At 45.9% G+C, this 22,449-nt stretch overlaps 1 protein-coding gene across 1 annotated transcript; it reads right to left on the reverse strand.

The window, feature by feature from the left end:
* Window positions 1-14,827: 14,827 nt before the first annotated feature.
* Window positions 14,828-19,667, reverse strand: CCR5 (C-C motif chemokine receptor 5). The gene is made up of 2 exons (XM_061128796.1): window positions 19,589-19,667; window positions 14,828-17,883 (listed from the first exon to the last, which is right to left on the reverse strand). Exon 2 carries the CDS (start codon window positions 17,870-17,872, stop codon window positions 16,814-16,816), a length of 1,059 nt encoding a protein of 352 aa, XP_060984779.1. The 5' UTR covers window positions 17,873-17,883; window positions 19,589-19,667; the 3' UTR covers window positions 14,828-16,813.
* Window positions 19,668-22,449: the final 2,782 nt, after the last annotated feature.

Below are 22,449 nucleotides of genomic sequence, written 5' to 3' on the forward strand. Positions count from 1 at the left end.
CAAATAGCAGCTATTATAATTTTTAAATAGAACTACTTCTTGATGGAAAGTGTGTAACACCTGTTTTTAGAAAACCATCAGTTTTCCTCTGGGTTCGTTGTTTGGTACTGAGCAGTAGATTGAAGGGGAACATACCTTCATGTTGTAATTTTAGGGATTCTGATTGTGTCTCATCCTGCCCCCACATTTTCTCCCACATCCTGGCCAGGCTTACAGCATCACTCTAGTGCTTAGTCCTCTTACTACCTGGGCTACCTGGGAGGGCAGCAAGGGGAAGAGAATACTTCCAAAAAACAATTGTATTGATGACCAACTCTGAAATACAGATTTTATATGTACTTACTGGAAGAAAAATAGTTAATTATATCCTTAGCTTTTTCAACATATGTTTGGTTTATTCTGCATTGTGTTAAAAAATGTAAAAAATGGGGGAGGGTGACTTTGCTCAAGGATGTTTAGAAGATAGGTAGACTAAAAATATAAAACAAGTCTTTACCACAGTGCTGCTCAGAGCTTTTCAAGTGCTGGTAAGCCTTTGGATCCTGGAGAAAGTATGTGGCATTTCCCAAAGTTGTTAGATCGTGGAGTCCCCTTGTTAATTCTCTTGCAGTTACTTATGGACTAAGCGCTTTGCAGGACATGTTTCGAGAAATGTTACCTCAGACGTGCAAATCTTGCTGTGCTGTGTGGGAATGAGCATAATTGACTGAGGAGCCCAGCTTCCTCACTCCAAAATACATCCTTGCATCCATGCCAAGGCCTTGCCTGCCAAGGGCTGCTCCCAGCCAATGGCCCTATTAGGGCCACTGGGATGGGCCCATTCCTGGATGATGGACTGGTGCTTCTCCCTCTCCCCACTTCTTCCTTCTGTCCTTCACTTGAGGTCAGACTTGCATTGTGATCTGGTAACTTTCCCAGCTTTGCCCACCACCCTTCACAATCTCTCTCAGAGGTGTTTCATCTAATACATTTATTTTATGTTGTGTCCCATATTAGTGTCTGTATCTTGAAAGAATTTGGGTAAACACAGCCTTGCAAGGGAGACATCAGTCTTTAGAGAGTCTTGAGTCCTTCGCTTACTGAAGAATGATATGTTCTGCAGCATCTTAAGTGTTAGTAGCTCAGTCATGTCTGACTCTTTGCAACCCCATGGACTGTAGCCCACCAGACTCTTCTGATGGAATTCTTCAGAATACTGGAGTGGGTAGCCATTTCCTTCTTCAGGGTTCTTACCAACTCAGGGATCAAAACCAGGTCTCCTGCATTGTAGGCAGATTCTTTTTTTTTTTTTTTTTTTTGTAGGCAGATTCTTTACCAGCATCTTAATCCCTCCCTCATCTTTTTGGCCACTGTCTACCTGACTTCCTTGGTGGCTTAGATGGTAAAATGTCTGCCTACAATACAGGAGACCTGGGTTTGATCCCTGGGTTGGGGAGATCCTCTGGAGAAGGAAATGGTGACCCACTCCAGTACTCTTGCCTGGAAAATCCCGTGGATGGAGGACCCTGTTAGGCTACAGTCCATGGGGTTGCAAAGAGTCAGATATGACTGAGCGACTTCATTTCACTTACCTGTGCTCTGCTGGGGTCAATCTTTTTGGGACACATAAGGCCACTTGATGTCACTGTGCCCCCATCCATGCCATCTTCAGTCAGTGCCCCAGGTCAGTTTCTGGTTGCCATTCCTTCTCCCATTTCTGATTGCCATTCTTCTTCATGTCTCCTCTGCCCTCACCTCCCTTCCTAACGCTCCCTTTTCTCCATTACTTTCCTCTGTGCCCTCTGAAATCTGAATTCCCCTGTAGACAATCCTCATGACCTCCTTAACTGAATCCCAGAACATTCCTCAACATGTTCCTTGAGGATGCTCTTTCCCTGTCACACGTGCCTCCTCCTTGAGGGTCAGAGGGTGGTGTTCCTGGCTCCAGTGCCTCTTGCACCTGTAGTCTGTAGGTTTCAGTAGGCAGACATTCAACAGACTACTGTGGTCTCCAGCCCCACCCTGCACTCTGCCTCGTCATTGCTTCTTACCACTGTCTGCCTGATTGCCTCTTCTTTTATTAAGACAAGGGTATGTGGATAAGGAGCTTCTCTCCACCCAGTTTTCTCCATCATTCTGGTGACTTAATTGCCCATGTTGACTTCCACTCAGTGCCCAGGGCTTTCAGCTCATCAACTCCACTTCACTGGCCTTCAGTTTCACTCCATCATCCACACTAACAGATTTGGGGTATGTTAAATTGATTCCCCACTGAACTTTCACAGTAAAGTTGCTCACTCTTCTGATCACAGCATCTACTCTGTAGATCTCTCGCACTGCATTCGCCTCTTCTGTACTGTTGTTCTCCTTCATCAAGCCCCCTAGCCTGTGCGTCTCAGGCCTTACTATAGCCACACCCCTCCTAGTCTAGCTCAGATCCCATAGTCTATCATGTAGTCATTGTCTGGTCAGTACCTTGGGTGCCCTTGATTCCCAGCCTTAGATCCCATCACTCTACTTCTCCCTGCTATTCTTTCTTTGAGAATGTGTTTCTGAGAACAGCTGGTTAAAACCACTTAGCCATGAAGACAGAATTTGTGACTAATTTATGGTCTCCAGTCTCAACTGGCTTCCAGGGGTTTTTCTAGTTTTACTTCTAACTCTTAATAGGTTATGAATGTCCCAAATTGCCACTTTCTCCTATTTGCCATTGGCTACTTTGAGCAATTTAAAACTCTTCCATCTCTTCAAATGCCCATTTCTGCCACCTACATTTATGCTCAGGAAATGACCTCACCTTCTACCTTTCTTGAAGTCTCTCAGCTCCCTGGTCTCCAGCTTCAGATTCTTCTTTCTTTCCTCTTTCTATGGACTTAGTTGCTCCTCTTTTATTGAAGGCTGATGTCTCCTCCTGCACTCTGGCTCTCATTCTGTCTAACCTCCATTAGAGTTTTCCATGTTTTGCTTTAGCTCCAACCTCTCTTTCTCTGTTGGTCTCTCCAGGATTTTTAAATGCTCAGGTCTCTCAGATAAAGACTGTAATCCTGCCCTTAACCTCACACATTGCTCGAGCTACTTATTCTCCCTCTTCCCAGACAGCTTCCATTAGTTGTCCAGCCGCTTCATGCTGTTTACTCCCTACTGAGTCCCCTCTGGCCTGGCGTCTGTCCCCACCATTCCAATGAGGTTGGTTTCCCAGGGCCGCCAGCAACCTCTTGTGGTGAAATGTAATTGGTTGCTCTGCTGAGTCAGGACAGCTAATGCCCCATAAACAGGTGTCCAATATCTCCCTGCTGCCCAACTTTAAACAGCAATCCCACCAACCAAGCTCCAAAGTCAGCACACAAATACCACTACATACATCTAGGGCCGCCCAAGGTGAAGCAGTGCTTAAACTTTTGAAATGCCTATAGAGTCTCAAAATCACTTCTGTGGGGCTTTCTAGTAAAGATGGCAGAGTGAAGTAGGGTCATGAACTCTTCCTTCTCCAGTACCTTGTAAAATGACTAAAAGATAGTTTCAACAAAAATTCTGAAACACGGCCAGTAGCAACTTAACAAGAAATAGGGTATGATCTTGTACCACAACTTTGAAAGTGGTGCATCTGAGCTGTGTGTGTGTACTCAGTCGTGTCTGACTCTTTGTGACCCCATGGACTTTAGTCTGCCAGGCTCCTCTGCCCACAAGATTATCCAAGTGAGAATACTGGAGTGGGTTGCCATTTCCTTCTGCAGGGAATCTTCCTGACCCAGGGATCGAACCCATGTCTCCTGTGGCTCCTCATCTGCACATGAATTCTTTACCACTGAGCCACCTGGGAAGCCTGAATTTGAGCTGTACCTGAACCTAATCCTACTACAGATATGGTACTGAAGAAAGAAGGAAAATCGCTAAGTCCTGAGAATTATTTCAGTACTCTTCAATTAGCAGACAAGTGGACTCAGAAGGCATCCCCTTGTGAGTGTGTATCCCTAGGACGAGAAAGGGAAAACATCTACTGAGTAAATGCCCTCATATTTCAGAAGAGTTTCTAGGATTTTTTGTATCTGAGATAGTGTGCTGAGTTAGGGCAATAAGAAAAATTCCACAAGAGTAGCATATACTTTTATAACACTGTGTGGGTTCTGGTAATAATATTTTGTCTATGTTTTAGGATTTTGATTCCTCATAAAAATGCTTTTAATCAAATCGTGATTTAATCAACCCTGCAATTCAGAGTTCTGATCCTATTAGGATTAGGCTTGCCAGCTGTCACTCACAGAGGTCCATTTCCTTGTATATTTTGTAGTCTCAGCATGAGTTCATATTTATTGGAGAATATTTTTGTGACCCGAAGTGGGAGCAGTCCCTTCTGGAGGAGTTTTGCCTTTGTTCCAGCCAAGAGCGTTAAGAATATCAATGGCCTGAGACAGGGTTTCCTGGCCTGTTTGGGGGTCTCCCGTTTTGAGGGTATTCTAAAATTAAACCTCAGATTTTCATGAAGCATTGGGTTTTTGGATTCTTACAGACTTTTCACCAACCAGTTAGGGCCTAGGTGAAAACAGATAAGCTTCCTTATTGTCATCTACCTTTGAGTGAATTTCTTCTGGTTCACCTTTTCCCAGGCCCTGGCTCTATGTCAGGACCTCTCAGCTCCAGAGCCTCATCTCACATAGCCTAAGGCTTAGTCGTCTGCCCCCAGGTTGGAGTTATGCTTAGTGTCCTAATGTGTGTGGCCTTTGCTTTGTCTACATGAGACAGTGATCAGAATGACAAATAGCCACTGGGTAGTGTTTCAACGCGTATTTGTTGAAAAATGCTATTCATTTATTCCTCTCCCAGGTATTTATTGTCTACTGATTGTAAATCTTCCTTTTGCTTTGCTGTATCCACTCTCTGCTCACCTCCACCTTGGTTTATGTCCAGGGAGCCTTATCTTATAACAGCAGTCTCCTCTGTCCTCTGAGTATCAGCTGCATTTGGGCAATGGGGAGTTTTAGGCAGGAGATTAGAGAGTGAGGTCGGGGGGATTTAGCTCCCTGGCTCCATCCTGGTGGTTCTCAGGGGTCGTCTTGCTGGTGGGACAGATGTGTTGCTTGACCTGTGAGTGGCTCTTGTCAGCCTCTACCCACGCCTGTGCCCCTTGCTCCTAGCAGTGGGAATGGCAGCCTGCTCTCACTGGCACCAGGTACCGCACTGTACACTGTGGTTTCCTCATGCCCTGTCTAAATCCTGTAAAGCGTCTGCTTACCAAACTTGCCTCAGTTGCCCCAGTATGTGCCATTTATTTCCTGCCAGAACCCCATAGGACATGTCTCCCAAGTGCCAGGAGCTTTGCCAGGTCCCTGGAGAAAATGGCAAGCAAAGTAGACCCCTTCTCTGCCCTCATGGCAGTAACTTTCTGGGCGGAGATGGTCAGGTGCACACCCGTCTGTAATTCAGGGGGTTAGGAGCTGTGGGAGCTGTCAGCAGGGGCACCGGGCGGGGTTTTCCAGTGTGGGAGTCTCTAAGCCCAGCCTGAACGCGAGTTAGCCAGGTGAAGTGTGCGAAGGCCTCTTCCCCTCTCCTCCCTTTTCCTCTTAGTGTCTTTTTTTTCAGGTTCCCGAGGGACCATCTACGTGGATCCCAGAGATGGAGCAAGGGAAGGGAAAGTAACAGAATTCAAGGTGGAGACATCTTATTACTTTCTGGCATCTGTGACTGAGTTTCTGTGGAATAGAGAGTTGTACCCCAAATCAGGCTATCTTAGATTGTGTTCCTGGCAATCCAGAGCTCTCAGCAGCAGCGGTCCTGTTAGGGTAACTTCCGGGACACTCACATGTGAGCGAGTGAGCGAGGCAGGACCGGGCGGAGGGAGAAGCCATCACGACGTGGGTACAACACACGCCGCGTGGGTGCAGTACACAGGTCCGCACAGTGTGAGGGCTCAGCTGACCATGTGGCCGCTGGGCTGGTCCTTGAGCGCCGTGCTACGGGGAGAGCAGGGGCCCAGCCTTTGCAGTCCCACCTCAGCCAGTCACTGGCCTCAGTCACCCCGCAGGCAGGCAGGTTCCAGTGGCTGAGGGTGGTTTCCAGTGATGGGGGCAGCAGCCCCATCCCCTGGACTGAAGTGGGCATCTGAGCAGAGTAGGGCACAGGCTGAGGGTTCTGCTTTTCTGCAAATTTCGTTTACCCTGGATGACAAGAAATGGAAACTGAAATTTTCAACACCATCATGTTGTAAGACTGTGAGACCACGTGTATGGTGGACGGGAGGAGGAGTCATGTGCAGGGAGGCCACGCTGTGCACTCACTCCATCTGACCATCCCCCTGGTTCCTCACCGTTGTCCACAGGGTATGAAGAGCAGAGTGGAAGAGGAAGTGGCTCTTCCCCTCGCCCCACCCCCCAGCGCGCCCTTCTCCGCCTCGCCTTCCCCGCTCCAGCTTTTGTAGGGTTGGTTGTGCTGGACAGTCACTGTGATTGTATACTAACCGTATCTTAACTAGATAAACATTTTTTCCTTATGAACAAAGGTTGAAGATAGTAAACTAAGTAGCATCTCACTTAAAAGTAATTCCTTTAGAATTAAATCCTGACAGAGTTTAACTGTGCAGGATGGGATTTGCTTTGGTCCTCAGCCTGGGTGATTGCTCTGGGCCGCGCCGAGGGCCAGCCCCCGTGCGAGCCCCCGTGCGAGCCCCCGTGTTGGAAACTGCAGGCAGTGCTCCCTCCTGCCCAGTGCTCCCCCAGGCTGGTCCTTGAGGCTCCCCAGAGGCTCTGCAGCCAATCCCTTCCAGGCCCTGGGGCCTTGAACGGGCTCTTATCTCTGCATCAGAGTCCACAGTCCTATCCCTTCCTGTTCCAAAGAGTCAGCTACACCCTCTGGAAAGGGTCATTGGAAAGGGCACTTCCCTCTCCCAGTATACCAGGACTTTCAGACCGCAAAGGCCGATCCTGTCCTTGAGAGAGCTCAGAACTTGGGGACAAAAATCATGCATTTCTGTGGGAAGAAGGAAAGACGATTCTGTGCCCCTTTGCTACATAAGTCGGCCCAGGAAGAGACAAGGCAGGAGCTTCTAAATTATTGTGCCTTTCTGATTGCGGCACAGGATCAGGAGATGTGTTTTTCTGCTCTTATCTTGCTTGGTAGTATTAAACATCTCTGACATTTCCTGTTTTGCCCAGAACTCTCTCTGCAATTGTCTCTGCCCTGCCTAGCACACCTTCACCTTCTCCTCTGGGACTCCTTTGCTGCCTCTGTTCCTCTGGGTCCTATCTTGAGCCACTTTTCCATTACCACAGTGTTCACTTCCTGTGACCCCCAAATGTGGATTCCCCACTCATTTGCTCTGCTAATTCAGGGCCAGCACATCCAGCTTCTCTTGATACTGCCACCTGGATGCCCTCCAGGAGTTCTAACTTAGCCTGTCCTTAAAACAGAATCCCACATCCTGGAGTCAGTGCTCCCCATCCCTTTGGGCTGGGCCCAGCCCTCGACCTTCCCTACTCCCTAAATCCCAGTCCTGATGAGTGCTTCTCTATGGCAGAAGGCCAACACAATATTGTAAAGCAATTATCCTCCAATAAACAACTAAAAATGTAGCTTTCAAATATGTTAATTTCTTTCCACACAGAGCTCTTTCCCTTGGCAGAGCCCTCCATTGTGTCCCAGAAGCAGCACTGCCAAAACCTCCACCCAGAGTCCCTGCCCCGTTTCTTTTCTTCCTCTAGCACATCCACCATTTGCCCGGGCCATTCAGGGCCCAAGTATGCATTTATTCCCTGGCTTCAACAGGCCCAGACTCCTTAGCGAGGTCTGTCCTCATTTGTCGTCTACTCTCCAGCCGCCAGTCCCATTTCTCGCCATTCCCTTCTCACTTCCCTTCTCATGAAACCGCTCGCCACCTGTTCTGTGGAGCCGCCTCTTCTGTGTGACTCTGTTTTTTCGCATACACTGTTCCCACTGAAATTCCTCCATTCATCGCACATATATACACTTTCCCTTATAATTTCTCCTCATCTAATAGCCTCCCCTCATCCCGTCCCATACGCGCACAGACTGGATTGCTGAGAAAGATAACCTAAAACTGCTGTGTTCTAAAGTTACCTGGCCAAGGAGGGTGGGGTAGGGAGACACGGATCACCCCCCCACTAGGTCTGCACGTACTGTGGGGAAGCTGACAGCATCTCTGGTGGGCCCCACTGTGGGTTTGTCTTGCATCAGCAGGTGTGGAAGGGCTGTGGAAATGGTGGAGTGACAAGAATGGATGCTTGTGGAAAGCCTGAGTCTCCTCTGGCCATGTAAAGTATCTGGAATGTTCCATGAGTCTGGAGTCAGCTGCAGCCATCTGTGTGGGGCCTGATCCAGGGTCCTCCTTGCTGAGACTGGAGGAGGGTTCTCTACCATGGCACTGCTGGCAGATGGGGGCTGGGGTCTGGTTTTGTTGTGGGGGTTTCTAGGCCTCTTCCCAAATTGTAACAACCTGAATGTCTCCAGACATGGCTGGTTGGCCCCTGGAGGAAAGTCATCTTCTGGTTGAGATCCACTACACTAGAAGAATCAACTGTGGGAGTGAGGGGAAAGGGGAAGAGTTTTTGGCAAGGGAGCACTGAACAGAAAATGAGTGGTATGTATCCTGAATTTGGCTTAAGAGACATGAGGTTGGATTGAATATGTTAGGAAGGATGGAATGGGAACTTTGCCTTCTGAAACAAATGCAGCTTAGAATGAGGAAAAGTATGTCTGGTTATAAAATAGTTTCTTTTATGCTTCTGGGTGGGGGAGCCAATTTAATCCTGAGATGTCTGAAGGCCCTCCTTGATTCTCAGGCTTTTGCTGAGCCATCATCTCTGCCAGGAAGTCAGTTCTGACAGCCCAGCACCTGGCTGAGAAGCCCTCCTTGGTGTTGGAGCATGCCTCACTCTACGCTCTGGGATAGTCTGTTTCTCTCTCTGACTCCTCTGACTCTCTCTGACTCCTCCAACTCATTCCAACTGCGGTTTGTGACACTGCTCCTTCTCTGAGTTTCTCGTTTTGTCCTACAAACTTTTTCTGAAAAGCAAAGCTGAGGGTGTCTCATGGTATCAAGGGTTTCCTGTGGCCAGCAGGATAGAATCCACACCTGAGAGCTGGACATAGATGTTGCATACAGTAGGCACTCAATAAATGTTGAATTACTGAGTAAATGGGGGCTATGGAGTCATAAATAGCTCCTGCACTTGGGTCCTGTGTTGGGGAGATTCCTGGCTCCCCGTCACCTTCTGTTTTGCTTCTGCTCAAAGGGAGAGCCTGGAGGGGATACTGCCTGGTCCTGTCCTCCCTCTGTACTGGCCACCGCTCCTAACCTCCCTTGGGAGGGACGCCCCCCTCCCCTCCTCTCACACTCCCATGGTTTGTCTTTACAATCCATCTAGCCATCCATCTGCCTCTCTCATCTCGGCTGTGCCACTGGAAGCCCCTGGCCTGTGCCATTTTCTCGGTCACCTCTGCACACTTGTTCCCTCTCTGGTGATCTACCTGAGGAGCTTGTCTGCAGCCCTTGCTCAGGTACACATTGCCTCCTGCCGCTTACTTCCCTGGGCTCCTGTGCTTGGGCTGGGAGAGCTACCCTCCTCTGACTCTTAGAGCCTCCTTCCTGTACCTCATTACCTTCAAACACCAGGTCACTTTGTTATTTGCTTGCCTTTCTCTCTAAACAGTGAACCTTGTGAAGGCAGGAACTGTCTTTTGTGGAACGGTTGCTATCTTGTGCGTAGAAGTCCCTCCATAATGCTTGCTGAATGAATGCATGTTGAGTTGCAGATGGTTAATGCACAGATGAATGGTACTAGGGAGACTCCCCTCATTTCTCATTTCCCCAGGTTTCTGCTTCTGGCCCAAGGAAGGCAGAGCCTCTGCCCATGTGCTTTTTCCCTCTCAGTGGAGGGCTGACGCGGACCCTTTCTCTCACCCCTGATTGTCCCAGCTTCCGCGAGAGGAATGTGGGCTGGGGGCATCTCAATTGCGCTTTCTTTCTACTGGTACACCTCGGGGTGAGGGTCCTGGATCTTCATTGAGGACAGTGGTGAGAAACCCCATTGGCTTCCTGCCTAAGCCACATCTGCCCGTGTTACTTTGCCAGGACTCATTGACTATTATCTAGTTTTGATTCTCATTGTGTATAAGCTTCTGTCAGAATCCCAGGGATAGGGGAGAGGAGTTGACCTGTCACCCACATCCCCATCTCTCACTTTGCTTTGAGCCATAGGGTTTTCATCCAGCCAGAAACCTGATCAGATTTGTTACCCTTAAAAGACTTTTCAGAGGAGATCTATAAGGTTGATGGATTGAACATAATGCCACAAAGTTGGGAGGCCCTTTCTGTCTATCACTCTAAACACACGGTGTTTGATTTCACACCCGAAGAGCCCTGTCAGGTCTGCAGTGCTTCTGTTCCCCTGCAGAAAGTGAGCTGGATCACCCACCACGGGGAAGAGCATTCTTTGCCGGAGTGGGATTCTAATCTAGAGAGCAAATAGCTATTATTAGAAAAGTAGCCCACAATTGCAAGAGGTTCCTTCTATGTGCCAGGTACTACATTAAGTTGTTAGCATGCAGTTTCTGTTTAATCTTCTGAACCAATCTATAGATTGGGAAGGTATTGTTATTAGGCCCATATTACAGATGAAGACACTGAAGCTTGGAAACATTTAGTAATGTGCCTAAGAATTTAAACATAGGAATCCTTGATGCCAGAGTCCAAGTAATACCGATATTTATGAGTATCTTTTGTATGCCAGACTTGTACTGTCCATTAATGTAGTCATTGGTCATCAGTTCAGTTCAGTTCAGTTGCTCAGTCATGTCCGACTCTTTGCGACCCCATGGACTGCACTCGTCAGGCTTCCCTGTCCATCACCAACTCCGGGAGCCTACTCAAACTCATGTCCATCGAGTCGGTGATGCCATCCATCTCATCCTCTGTTGTCCCCTTTTCCTCCTGCCTTCAATCTTTCCCAGCATCAGGGTCTTTTCCAGTGAGTCACTTCTTCACATCAGGTGGACAAAGTATTGGAGTTTCAGCTTCAGCATCAGTCCTTCCAATGAATATTCAGGACTGATCTCCTTTAGGATGGACTGGTTGGATCTCCTTGCAGTCCAAGGAACTCTCCAACACCACAGTTCAAAAGCATCAATTCTTGTGTGCTCAGCTTTCTGTATGGTCCAGCTCTCACATTCATACATGACTACTGGAAAAACCGTAACTTTGACTAGAAGGACCTTTGTTGGCAAAGTAATGTCTTTGCTTTTTAATATGCTGAATAGGTTGGTCATAGCTTTCCCTCCAAGGAGCAAGCATCTTTTAATTTCATGGCTGCAAGTCCCCATCTGCAGTGATTTTGGAGCCCAAGAAAATAAAGTCTGCCACTGTTTCCATTATTTTCCCAACTATATGCCATATTAAAAAATTAATTAATTGAAATAAAGAGCCTAGTTCCACATTCACATAGCCGCATTTTGCACTAGTCTGGTGGCCACTGTATTGGACAATGCAAATACAGAGCATTTCCATCATTACAGAAAATGCTACTGGACAGTGCTGGTCTAGACACTATATACCAGCATAATTCCCAGTGGATATTAATAGTATACCAAATTACAGGAAAGGAATCTGACATCCAGAGTCTTTAAGTCACTTATGCAAACTCCCATAGTATTGAGGCTGGAACTGAAGTCAGTCTGATTTTTAAATACCTATTTCTTTCATCTACCAGGCTCTTCTTTGTACCCTGCATGAAGGAGAGAGTTAACCAATTAACAGAGCCCTGATTTGATCATACGTTGGAAAATGTTGTATTCTTAAAAGAGATTTTTGAAGAGTATTAGCTAAGTGGTAGTAAACATAAGTAGAGAAATTTGAGACTAAATAGGAGCAATGCTCTTTTAAAACTTTATTTCTCTGCAGAATTTTCATTGCCTTATCCAGGGTTGACCAGGACTCCCAGAGTTATCCAGTTCTTTAGGGATGACGGTTTTTGCTGGACTTGGTTAAAGGTGGTGCTTACTGAAGGGAGACGGAAACGGTGGGGGCAGAATTCTTTTACCAAAGGAAGCAAAATCTATATTCACTTGCAAACCATCTCAGACAGACCTTGACTTGTTCTTTATTGAATTTGAAGCCGCCAAGCTCAGCATGGGCGCCAGACATCCCACTTTTATTTACTTTTCACTTGGAACAGACAGGTCAAAACACAATCCAAAACCAGAAATGAAAGCGAAATATTTGGAGCCTCGAATACAGATTATTTTTATATTGCCAATTAAGTCTAGATTTACATGCTTTTAAAATCAGCCGAGGGGAAGACAGAGTCAGTGTTCTGTTATGAAAATGGAAAGATCTGAGTCCAGACTCTCCTGGGCCCACAAATCGCCCACTTCCAGGCTGGGCAGCATCCTGCCCAGATGGCAGTCCTCCCTGAACCTGCTTTCGGTTCAACCGGCTACAAGCAAGTGGTGTTCAAACTGGTGGCAGCGCTTAGAATCACCTGGGGAGGTTCTGAAAGTCAGAGCCACAGGCTGCATCACAGACTTCAAATCTGAATCCCAGAAACTGGCCAGATCTGCAGAGATTGGTTCTGGGCAGCTGGGACCTTCACTACAGGCATCAGTGAAAGTTGCTCAGTCGTGTCTGACTCTTTGCGACCCCATGGACTACAGCCCGCCAGGCTCCTCTGTCCATGGAATTCTCCAAGCAAGAATACTGGAGTGGGTTACCATTCCATCAGTGAGGCCTCCACTGATGCTCCGCTTGTTCTTCACAAATAACGAGTTGTGCATCATCCACCCCGACCTGTTGTGGTGATACTCCTTCTACACAACAGCTGTGGTGCCAGCAAAGACAGACACGAAATAGCTGAGCACAAAAATGCTCTGTATGCATATCTCTATCAAGGATGGCTGCTGGCCACACTTGTTGGTTTGCTAAGTGGCCACAGGGGGGCAGTACAGCCCAAGGTTCTTAAAGGCTTTGCATTTAATTTGAAAAACTCATATAAGCTGTGCTTTAAAAAACTAGTTGCCACTTTAAAAGAGACAAAAATAAGTTGCTGAAGCATGGCAGAATCAAAATGGTACAGAACTTATTCTCAAAGTAGTAACAGTATGGAGCCAAATATAAGAGTTATAAAAATGCTTACAATAAATTAAGGAAAATGAAAAGTGTGGCATAATTTTGACATATACATAATGTAAAATATTAAAGTTTGACAGTATTTTAGAAAAATACAAGCAAGATTTTTATGGTGAATTTTACTGAAAAGGACCTATGAAAAATGCCTCTTTCTGCCTCTTCTGTCTCTCCTCACCCCAAGGGTTATATAGACACTCTGCACAAACCCTGAACTGCTGGTAAAGGATATGCTCTCAAGCTATGAGCCAGAGCAGTTAGGAAGCTCAGGAGTTGTTCTCTGGCTCACATCTCACTTCTGTGGTAGTCTCCTGCTGTCATAAGAAGGGTTAACACTTGGACATCTATGTTCATGTAGGGGAATCTGTCCTTTGATATAAAGTAAATAACTTATTTAGTCACTAGAAATACCAATGCATTTAATTTAGTGAGAGCTGCTGCTATTGAGAACCCTTGGAATACAGATGTCAGCAGAATCCCAGTTTATGAATTTGCACATTATTTCTCCCTCTAAGGACATTCACCTTTTCTTTGACTTTCTCCATGGCATGTATGAAACCCTCTCGACAGGGCCTCTGGGTTGAGGCATTGAGATAAGTCAGAACCTGCGGGCCATAAAGAGTTTACATTCATTTGCTGATCTAAGCGATGGGCAAAAAAGAGGTGGGCAGTGAAGGGGCTTGCAGAGCGAGGGGTGTGGAGAATCAAGGCAAATGAGGCATGAGACGTACACATGATGGGGGACAAGATGCACCCTGGGTACATCACGTTGGGTGTACAGACACGTTGGGTAGCTTTTCTTCATGTTGACATTGGGCTAGTTTCATTTAGCAGGAAAGAGGATGAGAAGTACATGTGTATCAGTCATAAAACTGACACCTTCCAACCTCCCTATGCAGCCACGTTCATCTTACAGGGGAGGCCTCCTTTCTCCCTGGTCCTTCCCTCTGCTTTAACCCCAGCCCCTCCCACCTGACCTTGGTTCATGCCTCCTTGTACCCTGTGAGATAGAAGGCAGTCCTTCAGTATTGTTAGGGAGAAGCTGTCCTTGTCACAGACCTCCAAGTTAGGATGGCAACTGACTCTAGCGTGTGCTTGGAAGAGGAGAGGGAAGCAGGGGGAAAACTGTGCGAATGTGCCCAGGTAGGTCACCTCTATGTGTAGCACCTGTCCTCCTTGAGGGAAGGAGACACGTGCACAGAAGTCTATGTGAACACCGTTGTCATCAATGCAATTGCAGCCAAGTTTTGGGGAGAGATTGTCAAATGAAACAAAAGCAGTCTTCACAGCCACCGATGACCTTCTTCTGTATACCTGTGTCTGCAACGCAAGATTACAGATGAATGACCAAGTTTCAGCATTATGTCTTTTCCATTGTCCAGCCTAGACAGTTAACATATGCTGAATCACACATTGATTTTCTCTGAAGAATCATGTTAATTCTTTTGCTTGAGTAGAGAATTAAGTTTGAAATTTAAAAGTTTTCAGGGTCAGTTGTGCAAAATCTCCACTCTGAGAGGTAGCGTCTTTAAAAACAAATTATTCTGGCAATTTGACCCAGTGAGAGGGTCAACTTTTAAAAATAATTAGAAAAAATAATCCTCAATATGTGTGTTTGTATGTGCATGAAATTTTCCAAATCAGCTACTTAAAAAATTCTCTCACAATTTTATGTGTAGTATTCTAAATGTACATTGGCTGAAAGAACAAGAATACAGTCAATTATTTTTCAGGGTTTTTATTAGACGCATATTTTCTTCCAAGCAACTTGTAACTGTTTATATACATAATAATGTCACATATATGTATATGTGTGTGTGTGTGTATATATATATATCAGAATGTTTGAACTGACCCAGAAACGAGGTTCATATGCCGCGTGTACACTCTCAACAACTTTAAGAGCAAGACAAAAGACCCTTCCAGTCACTTCCTATTGACAGCCACAACCCTCAAGTTTCACACTTTAGAGCTGGAGAAAAATCAGTAGTACCTCTTATTCTGACGTCTTAATCTCTTGAGAGGTTCTCATTCCTTTGTGTTTTCCCACCTAATCTTTACAGTGATGGTCTTAGCTACCCCTGGACTCAAAACAGTCTTAGGCATATACAAAATAATAATATAACTAGCAAACTGCAAAAAAAATCCCACACAATTCTTCCTTTGAAAGAAGTCTCTTAGTGTTTGGATAAGGTTTGTTCAGAAATGCATCTGGAATGTGTATCTCTAGCCCTGACACTCAGGTTGAAGCACAGAGGTTGGTAAATTGTATATTCTGTGGTTTAAAAAGCTTGAAGCGGCCTGTTTCCAAGTGAATGTGTCTGTCTTCTCTTTATCTATTGAGAGTTAAATCCAGAAGACTGTACTTAAAAGCTGTCATTTAGGCTTCCTTCAGCTCTTTCGGGCCTCTTTACTCAGTGCTTATAAAGCTTTAGATTTTTTTAACTATGTAATCAGTACCAGCCAAATGTCACATCTGACCTGGAAGTGTTCCTGGAGCTCAGACTCGTGCATTTGTAAACCTAGTATTTCAGAGCCACCTGGGGATGCCTCATGGTTTGAGCCAGGATGGAAGGACTGCTCTGGTGGCAGGAGCAGTCAACGATAGACAGCCCAGGGTCTGTCTGCCTAGGGTGGTGTTCAGCTTACAAAACTGGACCCTTTCTCTTCCACCAACTCCTGTTTTGACCTAAACCTCCTCCTCCTTCCATGCTTGATGTCTTTTTTAGGGCACCTCTGATGCTTACCTCAAATCTAGGGAGTCTCTGACTCCTCTCTGCCCTTCACTGCCAAGCCAAATCCACCCCAAGTTCTGCTGACTCTCATCCTCAATGCTGTGAGGAGGTATCCATCGTTCCCATCTCTGGCTTCAACTTTAGTGGAGCCTCCTCACTTGATCGCATTGTTGCTGGTCTCCTTGACCTGAATGCTCACCTTTCCAGGCCATCCTTTGGTTACAGAATGAGCCTTCTGCAACACTGGCCAGGGCTCCCCACTCTGCTCTCGGACTTTGATGAGCAATGCCCTCCAGTTTTCTCATGCGCCAGCCCCATTTTTCCTCCCAGGCTCCCCCAGCCAGTGCCTGTCTCCCCACAGCCAAGTTTTGCCTGTGCAGTGCCTTCACCCTGGAGCTCAGCTTCTCCACCAACAGACCATCGACCTCCAGTCCCTTTTCTGCGAAGATGCCTTCCCAGGTCTCGGCAGACCACAGGGCTCTCCCTTGGCATCAGTGTCTGTGGAACTTACTAACATACCTTTTGGGGGAGATCCCACATGGAAGATGTCATTTCTTATCTGATCACCGGAATGTCTTTTCTCCCCATGGCAAGAGAAGGACCTATTTTAATCACATTTGCAACCTGGCTATGGCCCTACCCAGATAAGAAACTATACAATACTTTCCTCAGTTCATTTTGTTATTCCTGTTCAGGTAACCAAACTCAGGAATTAACAATTCTCTGAGGATTTTTTTTTTTTGTAGTGGGGGGAGAGCTTGCTAATAAATTGTTGTATGTGGGGGGGGAAGTGAGAAGATTGCTGTTTCATCAGCATGTTTTGCTTTGGCTTTCTAAAATTGATGGGCTTGAAATACCTAATATACTTAGAGCTGATGCCAAATTGATGGATGAATCTTAAACCCTTGTTGACAGTAATTTCCTCTTGAAAAGAACTACTCCCCCACAGTTTGCATATATACACTGAGTCAGATCACAAGCCAACAGAGATTTCCTGTTCTCCCGTGGATCGTGTATAAACGGAGCTTACTCGCTCTGGAGCCTCTCCCTGGAACACTGGACAGCTTTTGCAGAAGCGGCTGACGATGTACCTTTGGAAGAACCGTAAGAGATAGTTTCGGAATTTCTCCCCCACGAAGGCATAGATGATGGGGTTGATGCAGCAGTGCGTCATCCCCAGGGTCTCTGTCACCTGCATGGCTTGGTCCAGCCTGTTAGAGCCACTGCAGTTATTCAAGCCAAAGAATTCCTGGAAGGTGCTCAGGAGAAGGACGATGTTGTAGGGAGCCCAGAAGAGAAAGTAGACAATCATGATCACGAAGATGAGCCGCACAGCCTTATGCTTCTTTTTCTCATTGCGACACCGGAGCAGGGTTTTCAGGATTCCCGAGTAGCAGACGATCATGACAAGCAGTGGCAGCACCAGCCCCAAGATGACTATCTTTAAAGTTTGGAAATTCTTCCAGAAGTGATACTGACTGGATGGGAAATGTGGGCTGCACGTATGACGAGAGCCTTCTTTTTGGGATTTAGTAAAGATAATTCCTGGGAGAGAGGCAAACACAGCCACCACCCAGGTGACCCCACTTGTCACCGCCCCAAAGGTGACTGTTCTGGCTTTTAAAGCAAACACGGCATGGACGATAGCCAGGTACCTATCGATTGTCAAGAGGATGATGAAGAAGATTCCACCAAAATAACCAATGAAATAGAACCCTGTGAATAGCTGGCACATTGTATTTCCAAAGACCCACTGGTCTGCAGCATAGTGAGCCCAGAATGGGACAGTGATGATGAAAAGTAGGTCAGAGATGGCCAAGTTGAGCAGATAGATGTCAGTCATGCTCTTCAGCTTTTTGCAGTTTATCAGGATGAGGAAAACCAGCATGTTACCCACAAAACCAAAGATGAATACCAGCGAGTAGAGTGGGGGCAGGAGCCGGGCTGCAATTTGCCTCACATTGATTTTTTGGCATGGCTCTGACATCCCATAATCAATGTCATAGGTGGGAGTTGATGTTTGATAATCCATTTTGCTTGACTCTGTAAATAAAGAAGAGCTCTTTTATAAAGTCCTAGAATGTCCTTAGCAGTCCGTCATGAATGCAATACTTCAGTAGGTTTTAAAAATTGATACGTAGATTTCTACATTTAACTGAAGTACCTTTTTTGGTCAGACAATGAACTTTTTATATTAGTTTGCTGCTAGCTTCTCTGCTCTGGGTTTCTGTGGTGGCTCAGATGGTTAAGAATCTGCCTGCAGTGCTGGAGACCTGGGTTCGATCCCTGGGTTGGGAAGATCCCCTGGAGGAGGAAATGGCAACCCACTCTAGTATTTCCATGGTTAGAGGAGCCTGGCGAGGTACAATCCATGGGGTCATAAGAGTCAGACACGACTGAGCGACTGACACTGTCTGCTTACTAGATGGAGCACATCAGTCATCTCACCAAATAAAATCGGATGTTGTGTAGCCACGTGGAGTGAATGAAGCTGTGATAACAATGTCCAGAAACTGGGTCAGGAACTGTCCAACCGTGTCTGTTCTTAAGCTGTCATTCCCTGGAGTTAGCTTACACATAGCATCATTAGGAGCTTGCTGGTGATAATGAACAGTTCTCAAGGGCACTCTGCCTGCCAAGCACTGTTCTAAGCTTCATTCATTCAGTTAATCCTCAAGGTGACTCAGGCAGGTCAGGTTTATTGTCCCCGTTTTGCAAATAAGAACCTCAGAGCACAGAGAAGATGAGTAACTTCCCCAAAGACCCACAGGGAGTAAGCAACTAATTTTGAAGGCAGGCAGTGCAGCCTTTAAGTAACTCTTATCTGCTATGGTCCCTGTCTTTCACTCCTTGGTGAGAGAACTACAAGCAGGATTGTCAGCCTGGAGCATTGATGTAGTCAAAATGAAACAGTCTGATGCCCACGTCCCTGGAGAAGGTCATAGGAGCCAGCAGCCAGTTGTGAAATCCTGCTTGCCATTCTCACATTTTCTCTGAAGTTTGCGTTTGTAGTTTCTGAGCTGCTATGATTAAGGCCTCCCCCAATACATAAGAAATGGTCAAGTGGACAGTGTTTCATCTCCTCGCATGCGTCCTGTGTTAGCTTAGTTCCTTCACAACCCACTAACTTGCCTGGTCTGTTTAGGTCCCACCGCTTGACTGAGAATTTTCTTTAATTAGTCCCTGTGAGACTCCAGCTCCCAGTACCTCAGATTAAGCAGCTGGGAAAAGCACACAGAAAAATTTCACCTTTAAATTCTGAGCCAGAAAAAGAATCATACACTAGATGTGCTATGAATATTGATTTGATATTTATAACTTGTTATTAATTTGGACAATTTTCAGGCTTCCTTCTTTTCTTGGCAGAAATAAAAGGAGACTTAGACACAGCTTCTGGTTGGGCACATGTTCAGAGGGCATCCTGCTGAGGAGGTTTTATTTCTCCTAACCAAAAGATAATGTCTGTCAAGGTTTTGGCCAGTAATTATTCTCTGAAAATATCTTTCTTTTGAAAAGTGAGAGCTTTTTATAGTCTTTCATTCATAATCCTGTTTTGTATCTTTGATGTTATCACAGTCTGAAACTGATTCTAAACTCTAACTTTTTCCTTACTTAAAGATTATATTTTAAGATAGTTCAATGAGCACCTGGTGTATTTCTGATGTTTTCTATGGTTTCCTGTAAAGGCTTTTACTCATCACTCAAGCTGCACTAAGAAATAGGCAAAGTTAGCTGAGAGATGACTTACCGGGAGAGATTCTCGTAGGGGAACGGATGTCTCAGCTCCTCTGACCAGCTGAGCTGTGCAAATCAAACATATAGACAGCATAAAAGTAGGAAATGCACAGTTTCTTCTGAGTTGGGGGCGGAGTTTTACTGAATAATTATCTGGCCGTGCAAAAAAAATCATCAGAGAGCAGTCTTCTTTTTTTTCTTAAATTGAGCTTAAAATAGACTAGAAAATAGATCTCTAATCTGAAACTTTATTCATGGGTTTCCCTGATTACGCAATTTCTTTTTGCTTCTCAGTTCACCCAACTACCCAAATGGTTAGAAAAAAGAAGGAATTAAAGGATATTAGAACTGTAAGAACACTCATGAGCATCTAGTCAAAGGGCCATGTTTTACTGAAAGAAACTGCTGTCCAAGAGGCAAATGATTTGTACTAGACTGCAGGGCTTATCAATGGGGAGGCTCCAAGGGTGAGAGATTCTGACCCACTTGCTATTTGTCTTCATGGAAGACATGAAACTGACTTTAAAGTGTGGGGAACATCTCACATTAACCCTGTGATCCCTCTTAAACCTGGGCTTCCCAGCTGGCTCAGTGATGAAGAACCTGCTTGCTGATGCAGGAGATGTGGGTTTGATCCCTGGGTTGGAAAGATCCCTGGAGGAGGAAATGGCAAACCACTTCAGTATTCTTGCCTGAAAAATCCATGGATGGAGGAGCCTGGTGGGCTACATGCAGTCCATGGGTTTGCAAGAAATCTGACACAACTGATGGACTGAACATGCACGCCCCCCACTTTGTTCACTTCCCCACTACCCCCTCTTTCCTCCCACAACTCACACACATACACTCACCACCCAATACTATTTTCCTCTGCAAACTACAATAACTGGTTGCTTAAGGGTTTTTACTGTATATTCACCTGTGAGCTAAATGTGTTGCCCATCTTTCTCCAGATCAAGTACCTTGGGGGCACATCATTATGAAATTTTAGCCTCCTCGTTCACCATTTTGCAGCCCTCCAAGGCAGCAGGTGTTTGTGGGTAGCTGTCCTGTGCCAGGGACATAGGTAGCAGAGCCCCACACTCCAAGGATACAGTCTGTCTGGAATTTCTTTGAGAGTTTTTCAACATGAAACGGGCAGCAAGTGGCAGAAGAAAAGGGTCAAGTTTAGGATTCTATTTCAATATCTGCAGTCACCCCAGGCTTCCTTGGTGGTTGGTTACTTATCTAAAAACCTCAATTGTTGACAGCAGAACTGAGAACATAGAACAGAACTGAGAGCCAGCGCCGAGCCACAGGAGGGCCCTCTGCGTGCTTTTGTTTCCTCTGCCACAGGCTAAGAAACACACGCCAATACAGACTTGTGATCTGAGAAGACCCCAAACCTGTTGAAGTGGCCTCTGCAGTCAATTGCCTGAACTCAAAACCTGGCCCTGCCCTCAGTTTTCTCATTTGTGGAATGGGCTGAATAATGGTAGTTGCTCCTTGGGCTTGTTGGGAGGATTGCTTGAGACATCCAAGTTGAGCATGCAGCATATAGTATACTCAAAAAACCATCAGACCGTACTCATTCAGTGATCCTTTCTTAGATTTATTATATAAAATTCTAATAAAAGTTGGTTTCCTGGGGTCCTTGTCAGCAAAGCAGAAGCTGAAAGGGAGAAGCTAATGGCTGGTGCTACAGGGTAGGGGGATATGACTGCTGGGGAAAGCCAGAAAGGGGCAGAAAGAACCAGCAACTGGCAAGCACAACCAGGGCAATGAATCATGAAAAAAATGTTCAAGTTCATGCTGTATGTGGATTCAAGAGACAGCAATTGAGAACTGGACTCCAGTCACCAGGCTGGGCTTAATCCTCAGCTTTACTCTTTACCGCTTGATTTGTACAAGTTACTGAAACTCTCCAGATCTTAGTTTTCTTATCTGTAAAATGGGGGCCAAAAAAAAACCCCAATCACAAATGTGCTTGACAGATCTGTGGTCAAGGTCAAACGACGGAACAAGTGTAGAGCCTTTTGTTGGTACTGACTCTCTGTGGGCTAGTTAAGTGGTGATGTACAAAGTATGCTTGAGAAAGCATTTACAAAATGGGTAGCAAATAAATTAATACAAAATTTCACAGGAAACAGGGAATACAATTTGAAGAGACCCTTGTGTGTTCACTGGTATTACACTGTGTAGAACTCTTGGATGCTGCAGGACAAACATAATGTTTCTGTGTGTGGCTTTGGTTGCTTTGTACTTCACCACGTGGACCTGGGGTTTGTCTGCCCTGTCTTCTGCGGGTTGTCATTGGGGTGGTTGTAGACTTGAGGGAACACTTACCCCCAGAGGGCAGTGTAGAGTAGTGAAGGAGGCTCAGGGTCACCCAGAATGTGCTGCTGCCTCATTGTGTGCCCTTAGCAAGATCCTACCCCTCCCTGAGCTTCTGTTTCCTACCTTGTCAAATTATGTGCTAGACTTTAGGGGCCCCAGGAGACCTCCCTCCTTAAATACAAAATGACTCCATGGCCAAGTTGCTTTGGAAAAGACACATTTGGGCAATACAGGGTTAGGATTCACAGGTGAAACAAGGAAACACAACTTAGCAGTGTGTGTGTCCCCTTTTAGGGGGACATTCAGGTCACCTTTTGGGATAGGGGTTCATTCCAGGGATGCGCAAGGAAGGGAGGACCCATGGGAACATCTTCAGCATTTAAGCAATGAATTGTTGCTCTGGATACAACAGCAAGGCAAACCAGTGGTTTATCATGCCATGACTTAGTTTCCCCATCTCTGCTTATCTTTTTACCTTGGCCCTTCCAGTTTCCAGGGCTCTGGTTCTGATATGCAGGCCTTTAGACTGTCCGTAAGAAATGATCTTCTGGCTGGTTT

Source organism: Dama dama, chromosome 24 (assembly GCF_033118175.1).
Source record: "Dama dama isolate Ldn47 chromosome 24, ASM3311817v1, whole genome shotgun sequence".
NCBI lineage: Eukaryota > Metazoa > Chordata > Mammalia > Artiodactyla > Cervidae > Dama > Dama dama.